This window comes from Trichomycterus rosablanca, chromosome 18 (genome assembly GCF_030014385.1).
Source record: "Trichomycterus rosablanca isolate fTriRos1 chromosome 18, fTriRos1.hap1, whole genome shotgun sequence".
Taxonomy (NCBI): Eukaryota; Metazoa; Chordata; class Actinopteri; order Siluriformes; family Trichomycteridae; genus Trichomycterus; species Trichomycterus rosablanca.
The window spans coordinates 737,546-751,877 of NC_086005.1; the positions used below are offsets into that span (position 1 = coordinate 737,546).

A 14,332-nucleotide genomic window follows, 5' to 3' on the forward strand; every position below is an offset into this window, starting at 1 on the left:
GGTGCTACTGAGAAAAGAGTCTGAGCGGAAACAAATCTCAGACTTTTAGTTCCATGTTTCCGCCCGATGATTAAATCATGTTTTAAAGTTTTAATTATTTTAATTATTTATCTTTTTAATTTAATTTTATTACATTCTGTTGTTTTATTTCTATTTATTGTTTATTTGAATTTTAATTTGGTTTTACTTAGTTTTATAAAAGTCTGCGTTTTAATTATGTTGTTAGTTTCAGTGTTATTATCAAAGTTAAAAAAAATCTGTATAAAATTCTTACTACCCAAAAAAGTGCAGCAGGTGCAGCAGTGTTGGGATTTTCCCCTCTTTATTAGGAACACGTACCCTGTTAGTGCTGGTTGTAGGTGGACAGTTCATCTTCCTCTAGTCTTTTATCAGCAGACACTTTTTGATCACACCACGCTGGTGGCTTCATATAACATCGACACTGAGCTGTTTACAATCCCAACAACACTACTGCACCTAATACAATCCAAACAACACTACTGCACCTAATACAATCCCAACAACACTGCTGCACCTAATACAATCCAAACAACACTACTGCACCTAATGAAATCCCAACAACACTACTGCACCTAATACAATCCCAACAACACTACTGCACCTAATACAACACTACTGCACCTAATAAAATCCTAACAACACTGCTGCACCTAATACAACACTACTGCACCTAATAAAACCCCAACAACACTACTGCACCTAATACAATACAAACAACACTACTGCACCTAATACAACACTACTGCACCTAATAAAATCCTAACAACACTACTGTACCTAATACTCTCATATAAGAACAGCACACCAGTACTACCATGTCATTTCCATGTTGGTGTCAGTGCAATGCTGAGAATGGGGGTCCGTTTAGCCTAATATGTAGAATGCGTGGGGTGGGGGGGTTGAAAGTGCATAGTGTATCGGCAACAGTCAGTAATTGTATAACCACAAAATTCATCTGGTTGGTCGGTGCAGCTCATCAAACAAAACAAAAATTAAGAATTTTAGGGTCTTTCTGCAGTGTAGGAAACAGAATCATGGCACAATGCCACCACCACCACGCTTCACAGTAGGTACAGTGTTGTTAGGTGTAAATGATTCACTTTCTCTTCTCCATACGTCATCCTCATCATATTTCATCACTATGATCTCCTCCAGAGGGTTTTTTATTTGGTCATGTGATTAATCAGAAACATGAACAGAACTATGGGAACCTCTAACCCCATGATGTCGAGCTTGATTGACTGTGGACGGTAACACCTGTGTGTCGGTGCATTGTGAAATTCATTTTACCTCCATATAACTGAGATTCCTCTCAGCATGAGTCGAAGGTTTGGGATTTCTCCTGACCCTGGAGAAGAGACCACTGTTCCATGTGATGTGCTTTGTACTTACGGGTAAAGTCAAATAAAATCTGAGATCTGTGCTTGTGCCTTAGTGGAAAGGGGGCATTCAGACTAGGCCGAGTTATATGGGCACAGAGACGTCACCAGCTGCAGGTGATAATAATTAGTAACCATGAGGAACCAGGCGATGACGCCACTAAAGTAATAATTAAAGTGGGTGTCTGTATATTTTCGGCACATTCATTCATTCATTTTTATGTATTTAGCACTGCTTCGTCCTGGTCAGGGTTGCAGTGGGTCCAGGGTAGTGTGCAATGCAGTGACACACCCAAGACAGACTGTGAATCCAGGGTTCGAATCCCTAGACATGATTGTTTGTATCTGAGATAAGAATGGTGGCCGAGGCTCCGCGGTGGCTTGCCGTCCTGTCCGGTGATTCCGGGGAAACTGCACCCACCACGACCCTGACCAGGATAGATCGGCCTCGGTGCATCAGAACGACAGGACCATGCCGTGCGGACTCGGCATCCGTGGTTCAGCGATGTGAACTCTAAGAACTCCGCCATCAGGGCGCTTCATTCCCGATCGTACGTCCTTTGAGACGCGGGCCGGTTGTTTTTCACGCCTCGCCGAGCGCCGGAACTTTCCGCCTCTTCGGGGTGTTTTACATTTTATACTGTCGTCTGAGCTCTTGTTGTAGATTTCAGGTTATTAATATTTCGTAGCGACTGCGGGGACGCGGGGCGTAAACAGACGGCGTGGGGCCCGCGTGTTTACGAAACAGCGGCGGTATATCGAGTGCAGATGTGGCGCAGCTCCGTCCAGCTGTGTGCGGTTACGATGCTAAACACAAATAACTCTCGTCAGAAAGTTTCCACCGCAGAGGCTCCGGATTTGTGTCATCTGGGTCTCGGGCCGCTGCTATAATTACCCTTAAATATGAGCTCATTGTCAGAACCGAAGCCGCAGCCACGGACACGGGGGCCCCGGGGCCTCGGCTCGCCCCGAAGACCTTAAAAAGAGAGGTGACCGGGTTCCAAACTCCATCGGGAGTGACTGTAGTGGTATAAAGCACACCCCCTCTGGACCATGATGTGCTGGTGCGCCTGGTTTTGGCCTGTTTGTTCACATTCAGGTTCCTTTTCTTCACAGGATACAGAGTGTACAGAAAAATACATAAGCCACAGTCAGTACTTGTATACCCAATTTTCTGTTCACAGTTTCTACCACTTCTCTCTTTCAGGTCATGATGTATGTGTTCTTCTTTACACCAGACGGCGGTGGATTCTCACAGAGAGCCGTACAGCGTACAGAGAATCTGCCCCCCCCAACACACACACAGGCCGCTCACTGAGTATTCAGTTCTACGTTCCTCAGATGGTTTTGACGTCCATCACTAAGCTCCTGGTACGGGCAGCTGTAGCTGTGGCTTAGGTACAGGACTAGTAATCAAAAGGTCACTGGTTCAAACCCCACCGCTGCCAGGTTGTCACTGTTGGGCCCATGAGCAGAATACTGTCACAGTACTGTAAGTCGCTTTGGATAAAAGCTCTGGGTTCCAAACTTCACCAAATGAATAAATAAATGAATGCATGATTCAATGAATGATAGAATGAATAAATGACTGAATGAATGAATTAATAATGAACAAAGAACTGAATGAATAACTGACTGAATAAATGATTAAATAAATAAATGAATGAATAAATGAATGACTGAATGATTGAACAAATGACTGAATTAATGAATGGTTCAATAAATAAATGACTAAATGAATAAATGAGTGGATGATTAAATAAATTATTAAATTTATTTAAATTAAAATAATTGGGACGGTGGGAGCCTAGTGGGTAGAGCTTTGGGCTATCAACCGGAAGATTGGCGGTTCGAATCCAGGCTCTGCTATGCAGCCACTGTTGGGCCCTTGAGCAAGGCCCTTAACCATGTCTGCTCCAGGGGCGCCGTACGATGGCTGACCCTGCACTCTGACCCCGACTTCCAAACAAGCTGGGATATGCAAAGAAAGAAATTCATTGTACTGTACACGTGTATATGTATATATGACAAATAAAGTATAACTTCTTCTTCTAAATGAATAATCACTAGTTTCATCCTGTCGGAACACAAAACTGCATGAATGAATGAATGACTGAATGAACAAATGATTTAATGAATGAGTGACTGAATTAGTACGTGAGTGGGTAAATAAATTTATGAATGAATAATTGAATGAATTATTGAATGATTAAATGAATGACTCAATGAACAAATGATTCAATAAATAAATGAATGACTGAATGAATGAATAAAGGAAGGAATGAATTATAGAATGACTAAATGAATAAATGAGTGCATGATTGAATTAATGATAGAATGAATAAATTACTAAATGAATAAATGAATTTATTAATTAATGAACGAATCATTGAATGACTGAATGAACAAATGATTCAATGAATAATTGAATGAATGAATAAGAGTGGATTATTGAGTAAATGAATAAATAAATGAATGAATAAGTGATTGAATGAAGGACTGAATGAACAAAACATTCAATGAATGAGTGACTGAATTAATACGGTGGATGAATTAATAAATAAATAAATGAATTAATTAATAAATGACTGAATGATTGAACAAATGACTAAATCAGTAAATGAGTTTATGATTAAATAAATGAATGAATGATCACTAGTTTCCTCCTGTCTGAACACAAAACTGCATGAATGAATGACTGAATGACTGAATGAATGAATTATTGAATTAATAAATGAATAAATAAATAAACAATTTACTGAATGAACAAAACATTCAATGAATGAGTGACTGAATTAGTAAATGAGTGAATAAATAAATTAATGGATAATTAAACAAATGAATAAACAGATAAGTGGATGAATGAACGTTTCACCAGTCTCAACACAAAACTGCACCCAGAATCTTTCCAGACTTTTACCATGTGAATGTAACTCAGCCCTGTTAATAATCGTACGTGCACAGAGAAGTCAGCAGCTGTGATCAGTTCTAATCCCTGATGGATGATTCTGAGGTTCTAGAACTTTCTACAGTCTGAGATCAAACATTCAGATCAAACAAACTATAATAATAATAAATATAATCACCGGGACTAAAGTATCGGGACGCTGTTTATAATGATTATAGTCACGTGATTCAGAAACAACAATCACTAAAAGGTGAAAAACAGTTTAGGGAAGGACCTCCCTGTTCCAGCATGACTGTTCCCCAGTGCCCTGAGCTCAGCCCCACTCATCAGCTCTGTGATGAACCGGAACATCAACTGATCAATCGGCGCCCAACTGTACAAACGCTGCCATCTATTGACCGAACGGGCACAAATTCCCACAGACACACTCCAAACTCCTGTGAGAAGCTTCTCGTCTGTTGTTGCAGCTGAAACATTGGTGCTGAAAGCTGGTTTGTTTTGGTTTGGGCAGCAGATCCTGACCTCGCGTCTCCTCCCGTGTTAGCGAGTTATCATCACCAAAGCTTCGAGTCTCGCCGCGGAAAAGAAACGTCCGGTGATGACGGCCGCCGTCAAACAAACCCAGAGAGCTGAAACCGCGTGTGAAAACGCCGTCTGAGACCCGCCAAGCTCGTAAACATCCAGCCTAACCCAGATTTATTTCATGCTAATCCGTTTAGCGCTTTATAAACACGCGGGAAATGTTCCTGGAGCTGAGTGGAACCAGTGAGAGCTTCTGAGAACCGGGCCGAGGTGCTTCTCTCGCTTCTCTCTGTCCTGCGTGATCTCTGATAGACTCTTCGGTCAGCCGATAAGATAAACCAGTCGGGTCAAATGTATTTGGACATCATCTCAAATCAACTTTACAGATTTCAGGACTAACAAACCCTGATGAGAAACCAAGGGCAACCAAGGAAGAAAAAACTCCCCAAATATTGGAAGAAACTTTGAGAGGAACCTTGAGAAGAACCGTGAGAGGAATCTTAAGGAACCTTGAGATGAACCTTGAGAGGAATTTTGAGAGGAACTTTGAAAAAAAACACTGAGAGAAATTTTGAGAGGAACATTTAGAAGGAACCTTGAGAGGAACTTTGAGAAGAACCTTGAGAGGAATCTTAAAGAACCTTAAAAGGTATCTTGAGAATAACCCTAAGAGGAACCTTGAGAGGAACATACTATATACTATAGATACTATAGCTGTTGATGTCTCTGTGAATCGTTCTCCACACCTTCATTTCCAGCAGATTCATGTACTATAAGGATCACCATCAGATATCATCTAGGACACCCAAGGAACCTGGTTCCTCTCAAAGTTCTTCTCAAAGTTCTTCTCAAAGTTTTTCTCAAGGTTCCTCTCAAGGTTGTTCTCAAGATTCCTCTCAAGGTTTTTCCAATATTTGGGGAGTTTTTTTGTCAGTGCGCTCTCAGTGAAGGTCCCAAGCCTTGACACAAACAGGAGGGTTGCGTCAGGAAGGATATCCAAGGCCTGAGGACTGGAATTATCTTCTTTGGTGACTCCTGAATATGGGAGCAGTTGAAAGTGAACAAATTTGGGTGATTTTGTGGTGATTGATGGTAAATTCGGGGGTCTGAAGACTTTCTGGATCCAGCGTGGTCACAGGGAAAACAAACAGCCGCAGGAGCGAGTGAAATTCCAGGACTGGACGTGTTTGTTTTCAGGACCATGTAAACTGGTGACCTGGACGCTGACGTTCCTGCTGAGTGAAATTTCCCTGGATTATTTTCATGTGCGCTTTGTTTTGCTCTGGCCTGTCAGGAGCAGACGGGGAAGGCAGGACGACGGAGGGCAGCGCTCTCACACCGATTGAGCAACTGCGCTGAAGCGTGCCAAGCTCAGAAGAAATTGGGCTGCGTTTCCAGAGCTGGCGCATTCGGGTCCTCGCAGCCACAACCGGCACAACCGGAGGAACCTGAGGAACGAGGAGGAACCTGAGAAGAAAGAAACTAAAAGTGGTTCATTAGTGATTCTTTATTCCGTTTGGTTTGTGCCCGGTGCTGCGATGAAGATGCTGGTTCTGCTCGGGTTCTTCTGCCTGGTCCCGTGGCTCGGATCTTCTGAGTACGAGTACGTCTGGAGGGACTCGACCACCCGCTCCTGTAAGGAGATCCCCGTGGACCTGAGGCTCTGCCACGGCGTGGGATACGCAGACATGCTGCTGCCCAACTTGCTGGATCACGAGAGCATGGCGGAGGTGAAGCAGCAGGCCGCCAGCTGGGTGCCGCTCGTCCAGAGGAGGTGCCACCACGGCACTCAGGTAAATACATGATACATATCAAGGGAACCTGGTCAGGGCTGCGGTGGGTCTGGTGCCACCTGGAAATGCTCCATCACAGAGCAACACACTCAGTTATACAATCTACCTTCCGCGTGCTATCAGGAGGTCAAACTTAGACGAGCCTAAGAGGAAACCTGGAGGACTCCTCACAGGCAGTTTTACCCAGCGACTCCATACAGATCTACCAGCGGTGCCACCCTAAAGTGGTACAGAAAGGTTTAGGGAAAAGGACGTTCCTTTGGGTAGAAACCTCCAAAAATTGTTCTGTGTAAAACTTCATAAACGCTAGGCTCTGAAATCGATGGATCCAACGTTCACTTTAAACAGTTCCTTGATTTGTTCCTCTGTAAGAATAATAATAATAATAGAAATAATAATAATTATAATAATATTTTATTTATATATCACGTATAAAGAATTAAAATAATCAATGCGAGATGAACCAGAGTTTGGGCATCGTTAATAGAGAGTAGAGGTCGCATAACTCCAGACGAATGTTTTCCTGGGGCGTCGTCGATGTCGATGACTAAATTAGGAATTTTCTTGATGAGACTCAGTTTAATCTGTATTTAATTTGAGTGATTATAGTTCAGTCAGGATTTCAGTCAGAACGGCTTCAGTAAGGACCAGTAACGGTTCCATAAGAGACGCTTCACTAGATCCAGAGGAACCTTGTGAGTGCAGCTCTGTGGGTTCTTCAGCTTTTCTTTTTTAATGGAACTCTTGGCGGTACTTGGTGGTGCCCTGCATCTCAGAAAGCGTTCCACGTACACTATGTCTAGCACCCAAAATTCTGTGTAGAATTGCTCTGTATGAAAAGGTTGTGTGTAGAATTATTTTGTGTAGAATTGTTCTGTTAGGAAGGTTGTGTATGGAATTGTTCTGTATACATTTATTTTATGTAGAATTGTTGTGTGTAGAATTGTCCTGTGTGAAACGGTTGTGTATAGAATTGTTGTGTGTAGAATTGTCGTGTGTGAAACGGTTGTGTATAGAATTGTTGTGTGTAGAATTGCTCTGTATAGAGCACTGCACTCTTTAGGAAATGCCATATAGAACTCTGAGCGGTTCTTTGGCTCGTCTCTCTCTAGTGGAACATTTGAACTCTATGGGCGCTAAAATGTTGCTACTCCACTAACCCTGAGATTCAGGGTTCAAATCTATTTAATAGAAAAGTTAATTAAAATGAATTAAAATAATAATAATATTAATAATAATAATAATAATAATAATGATAATAATAATAATAATAATAATTAAAATAATAATAAAAATAAAAATAATAATAACAATAATAATAATTAAAATAACAATAATAATAATAATTAAAATTACATTAATAATAATAATAATAATTAAAATAATAATAACAATAATAATAATTAAAATAACAACAACAATAATAATTAAAATAATAATAATAATTAAAATAGCAATAATAATAATAATAATTAAAATTTAAATAACAATAATAAAATAGTAATAATGGTGATAATTTATTTATTTATTAGGATTGTAACATGATGTTTTACACTTTGGTTCCATTCATGACAGGACAGGTAGTTACTGCTTACACAAGATTCATCAGTTCAGGTTTTTAATGTCAAACACAGTCATGAACTATTTTGTATCTCCAGTTCACTTCATGGACATGGGGAGAACATGCAAACTTCACACAGAAAGGACCCAGACTTATGTGCTCCATCTGGAAATTGAACCCAGGACCTTCTTGCTGTGAGGCGACAGCGCTACCCACTGAGCCACCGTGCCATCCATGGTGATGATGATAATAATAATAATAATAATAATAATAATAATAATAATAATAATAATAATAATTGATGCTCTCTGATAAAGTTCAGATGTGTTTGGTGAAAAAGATTTGACACATTTATTGGTGTCTAATACAAAAAACTTCGGAGCTCTGACGTCTGTAGATTCTACGTGATTTTCTGTCTGATTAAAATTATTTATAAAAGCAGCTCATTAAACGTTCAGGTTATATTAAGATCAGACGGAGGTTCAGGTTATTTATGTATCTGGTGTTCAGGATGTTTCTGGTGCTGAGATCTTCAGGTCGTCTCTGTTCCGTCCATCACATCATGAATCTTCACGTTCGGTTTTATTCTGATCAGAGTCACACGAGAGAAAATCTGCATGTTTATCAGTGATAGATAAATTCGACATCAGTGCTCGACAGCGCTCGTTATCTCGAGCTCATGAGATAATAAAGAAATAAGACGCGTCCGTTCTGGTCTCCTGTACGGCACCACAAAAACAACAAACGATCAAGAAAAGAGAAAAAATCAGCTTTTAAGCAGACGAGGAACAGAAACTCAGACCTTCTCTTCTCCTCTAACATCCATGTTATTGCCTGAATGGGCACAAATCCCCACAGACACACTCCAAAGTCTCGCAAAAGGGCTTCCCAAAGGAGCGACTCAGTATCAAAGCTCATGATCAGGTGTCCCAATACTTTTGTCCATATAAGTAAAAAGTATGTGCACACAGTCACACAGGAACAGAAAAGAGCCTTCCCTAAACTCTTTATATAAGTGTGGCTGAAAGACTCAGTAATTAGAAAAATGCCCAAAAGTATATCTTATCATCCAGAACAACAGCCACTCCTCTGAGAAGCTTCTCACAAGACTTTGGAGTGTATCTGTGGGAATTTGTGCCCATTCTGTGGAACAGAAAGAAGACGTTTAATATTTAAACAGAATTAGAGTTAATCAAACACACACTATACAGACAAAAGTATTGGGACGCCAACTAATCAATTAGCATTCAGCCACACATATGCTGCCATTTTTTCACTGAATGGGCACAAATCCCCACAGACACACTCTAAAGTCTTGTAAGAAGCTAAAACAGATCACACAGAGGGTCGCTCTGTTATAACAGTGTTAGTTTTTTAAATCCGGGACGCTTAAACGTGTGTTTGATCTTTACTTCAGACTTTTGTTTACTTAGTGCCACAATAACTCACTCAAACTCAGAGTTCCTCTGTTTCCCACGAGACGTAGCCGAGTCCCTTCAGGCTCTAAACGGTTCCTGCGGCCGCGCTGTAGCGGCGTGGGCTGACGAGAGGATCTGATCATTGTCCAGCTATTGTTCTGTTAAATGGGTTGTGTGGAAGCGGCAGAGAGAATCTGCAGTGATGACATGAAGTAACACACGACTGTTAGTAGCACCACCGTCTGGAATAAACACACGACCGTCACCGTGATCACTTAAGCCTGTTTATTCACCCAGAACATGTGGAACAGCAGCACAAGGTCCACACACATGATCCAAAACATTACAACCACCCCCCAAAAACACACACAATCCTAATCTGCAGCACCGGTACATGTGAGGGTGAGGGATCATTATCTGAATGATCTGACCTGACCTAGGCTTCATGTCTTGTGCTTCACAGATCTTCCTGTGCGCTCTCTTCGCCCCGGTGTGTATGGAGAGGCCGGTGCAGCCGTGCCGTGAGCTGTGCGTGAGCGTGCGGGACGCCTGCAGCCCCATCATGACGGCGTACGGCTTCTCCTGGCCCGAGATGTTCAACTGCAGCCGGTTCCCTGAGGAGGAGCAGGAGATGTGCATCGACAGGACCACGCCCAGCACACGCAGCGCCTCAGGTGTGTTACACCCCACACGGACAACAGTACCAAAAGTATCTGGACACGCCTGCAGGGGACTGAGATTAGGTATTTCGGCAGAATCGATCATAAAACCTGAGGTTGCTGCATCAAGTGGATCTGGAGTTGAATGACGATCAGTTTTATCGTGAGGTGTCCTCATACTTTTGGTCACACGGTGTTCAGTGTTTATAATATTTTCTAAATCTCACACCACTTTACCAGCAATATTAATCTACACCCACTGGGTGCAGACTATACGGTCGAAAGTATATGGACGTCTTGTTACATAAACAAACACTATTAAATCTGAGTTCCCTCTGTGTGACCGTTTCAGTTAGAACAACAGCGGCTCTTCTGAGAAGCTTTGAAGTGTGTCTGTGTATGGGAATTTGTGCCCGTTCAGTAATACAAAAGATGGTATCATTTGTATGGTGGGCACTGATCAAACAGTTGATTTTTCGGTTCATTCCATCCTCGCGGTCCAATCTAATGGCACTTGAGAGGATTTGCCTTAAACCAACAAGACCTGGAGCTGTAACTGCTACCAAAGGGTCTAAATACTTTTGGTAAAAGCTTCCAGTTCTAACAGTGATCATCCCAAAGTTCTGACCTCAACCACTACACTACCAAAAAGTCACGTCAGTCCCAGAAAACCAGCACATTTCCTCAAACTGGACTGAAGTGAATCAGAACGAAGGTCGAACCAGAGTCTCATCAGGAGCCAGTCGATGGTTCAAAGCTGCCGATGAAGATGAATCAGAATCAGAATCAGAATCAGCATCAGAATCAGCATCAGAATCAAAATAAAAATCTAAATCTGAATCAGAATCAGAATCAAAATCAGCATCAGCATCAGCATCAGAATCAGCATCAGCATCAGAATCAAAATCAAAATCAAAATCAGCATCAGAATCAGAATCAAAATCAAAATCAAAATCTAAATCAGAATCAGCATCAGAATCAAAATCTAAATCAGAATCAGAATCAAAATCTGAATCAGAATCAGAATCAGAATCAAAATCAAAATCAAAATCAAAATCAAAATCAAAATCAAAATATGTATGTGGATACACACAAGGAATTTGGTTCGGGCTGATGGTTTCTTTCTAGTATAAATCCAGAATACAAGCAATGTACAAGTTACAGAAAATGCAGAAGAACATTAAACACAAAAATATACAAACTATAATATTATATACAGGCAATATATAGAAAATGTATGGGCGTGTGCATGTATGTATGTACAAAGCGATAAAGAACTAAATAATAAGTGCTGTCTTTATATTTTTGACTCATCAGAATTTGCCGTATTTTTGGAAAATCTGCAATAAACTTGAGACAAAAATGTTGCTGTGATGATTATGTGAATAAAGTAGCAAATCATTTCATTATTTGTTTATTTATTATGTTTTTATTCACACTGGCGTCTCTTTGTGATCACACAGACAATAATTCGACGTGTCCTCAGTGTGATCACGACCTGGTCCTAGAGCACATGTGTGCCACCGAGTTCGGTAAGAAACTTTTACTCCCTTTTTATTAGATTTTATTTATTTTTATTTATTTTTATTTTTTATTCATGACACTTATATAAAGAATTAAATTTTTTTAAACTGTAAAATTAATAATTATAATAAATTTAAACATCAAATTAGTGGCGCCTCGGGTCTGGTGGCCTCCCAAGTACTACCAAGTACTGAAATATCATGAATGTATCAAAATATCATGGACAGTCAGGAACCTTCTCGACTCTTTTATGTTTTCTAATCAAACACAACCAGGTCAGGAGGGACGATGCCCCTTCAGGGGGTTTATGGTGTTGGACTGTTAATTTGAAGGTTGGCGCTCAGGTGGCACAGCTCCAGCTCCTGAGTTCAGATCTCAGCTCTGCTACCAGGGGACTGGGTAACAGGATTTCTCATTGCTGATGTAATAGCGGCCTCTGCTGGCTGGTCAAGGTGCTGCACAGAGATGATGAATAATGGAGAGCAGTGCGTGATACTCTGTACGTGATACTGATCCCTGTAAGAATGCACCTGTTGCAGGTGAAAAGAAGTGGTTGGAAACTGGGGTACGCCCTCTTCAGTCACTCCAGTCAAGTTGAGCTTCAAGGTGCTCAGTTCCGAGCCCTCCAAGTCCATGATATATAAAGCTCACTTGACTGTGGACAGGGTCTCAATTTCTAACAGCAGGACTGTTTTTTGTTGTTTTTTAACTCCCCAACCTTGTCAAAGAGACCACTGGTCCACGTGTTTGGAAGTTACTATTGAAGAAGCACTTTTATTTTCCAGTATGAACACTATATGGTCAAAAGTATTGGGACGCCCCTTCTAATGACTAAAGTCATGTGTTTCAGCCAGAACAGTTGCTAACAGGTGTAATGACTCAATCGTATAGAGGAAATGATATGCTTGACTTTGCATCAACAGTTTAGGGAAGGACCTTTCCTGTTCTAGCATGACTGGAGACCCAGTGTCCTGCACAGAGCCCTGATCTCAGCACCACTCAACAGCTCTGGGATGAACCGGAACATCAACTGATCGATCAAAGCCCAGCCATACAAGTGCTGTCATCTTTTGTACTACTGAACGGGCACAAATTCCCACAGATACACTTCAAAGTCACAGAATTTGCTCTGTTTTAATACCGTTTGTTTATGGAACTGGACGTCCGACAAGCTCTGCTCAGGTCCAAATACTTTTGACCATATTTTGTTTTGTCCATGTGAATGACCACAGCATGTCCAGGATAAAATCCGTCCTGTTTGTTTGTCCGTTTCAGCTTTTAAAACCAAAATAAAGGAGACGAGTGTGGACGGTTCCGACCTGACGGTGTTCCTGCAGAAGAAGAAGAAGCTGGTGATGAGGCGCGGAGACCTGAGCAGCGACGAGATCAAGAACCTGGAGCTGCGCCTGATCAACGGCGCCAAGTGTCCCTGCCCACAGCTGGACGAGCGGAGGCACCCGTACCTCATCATGGGGCGCAGGGTGGGACAGCGCCACCTGCTGACCGGCATCCGCCGCTGGGACAAGAGCAACCAGTTCAAGAACCTCCTCAAGCAGCTGAAGAGCCAGAAGTGCTCGGCGTACAACCCCGCTTTTAAATAAACCCTCTGGCACGCGGGGCGCCCGTGCCCTCCCCCCTGCACCGAGCGCCCGGCCTGACCCACCGGCTCTCAGTGAGCAACAACGGCTCAGCAACATCGCACGAGTTAAGCACGCTTCTCAAAGAAACTAATAATGACACACCCGCTGATTATTGAGTTCAGGTGTTTCAGTCACACTCACTGTTACTAATGATATTAAACAAATCACACGCTTTTAACCCTGAAGCAACAGTTTAGGGAGGGGCCTTTTACGTTCCAGCATGATGGTTTGGTCTGGAGGAACTTCAGTGGCCTGCACAAAGATCTGATTACTACTGGGATAAATTAGAACGACTAATTTCAAGCCAGGTGTTTACAAGCGCTGTTTTGACTTCTGGAGAGCTTTTCCCAGAAAAGTGGAAGCTTTTATAGCCACGGACGTGGTGCCAACTCACATGCTGTTGTCCACGGTTTTGGAGCAGGACGTCCGAATCGATCACGGTCAAGCGTCCAGATACACTGTATGGTCAAAAGTATTCGGACGCCTGACCATGAGCTTGTCGGACGACCAGTTTCAAATACAAACTATCTTATCCAAAGTGACTTACAATTATGACTGAATTTAATTTGAGCAATTGAGAATTAAGGGCCTTGCTCAGGGGCCCAACAGTGGCAGCCAGGCTATGGTGGGGCTTGAACCAGCAACCTTCTGATTACTAGTCCAGTACCTTAACCACTAAGCTACCACTGCACAATAGAGAGAAAATAGAGCTTCCTCTGTGTGATCTCATAAGAATTTGGAGTATATCTGTGGGAATTTGTACCCGTTCAGTAAAAACATGACAGCATTTGTATCTGTATGGCTGGGCACTGATTGATCGGTCAGTGTTCTGGTTCATCTCAGAGCTGTTGAGTGGAGCTGAGGTCAGGGCTCTGTGCAGGACGCTGGAGTTTCTTTACAGGAGAGG

General features: G+C 41.9%; 1 protein-coding gene across 1 annotated transcript; it reads left to right on the forward strand.

The window, feature by feature from the left end:
• Nucleotides 1-6,368: 6,368 nt before the first annotated feature.
• sfrp1b (secreted frizzled-related protein 1b) lies at nucleotides 6,369-13,519 on the forward strand. The gene is made up of 4 exons (XM_063014681.1): nucleotides 6,369-6,623; nucleotides 10,066-10,276; nucleotides 11,725-11,793; nucleotides 13,061-13,519. Exons 1-4 carry the CDS (start codon nucleotides 6,369-6,371, stop codon nucleotides 13,384-13,386), a joined length of 861 nt encoding a protein of 286 aa, XP_062870751.1. The 3' UTR covers nucleotides 13,387-13,519.
• The last annotated feature ends 813 nt before the right edge of the window (nucleotides 13,520-14,332 follow it).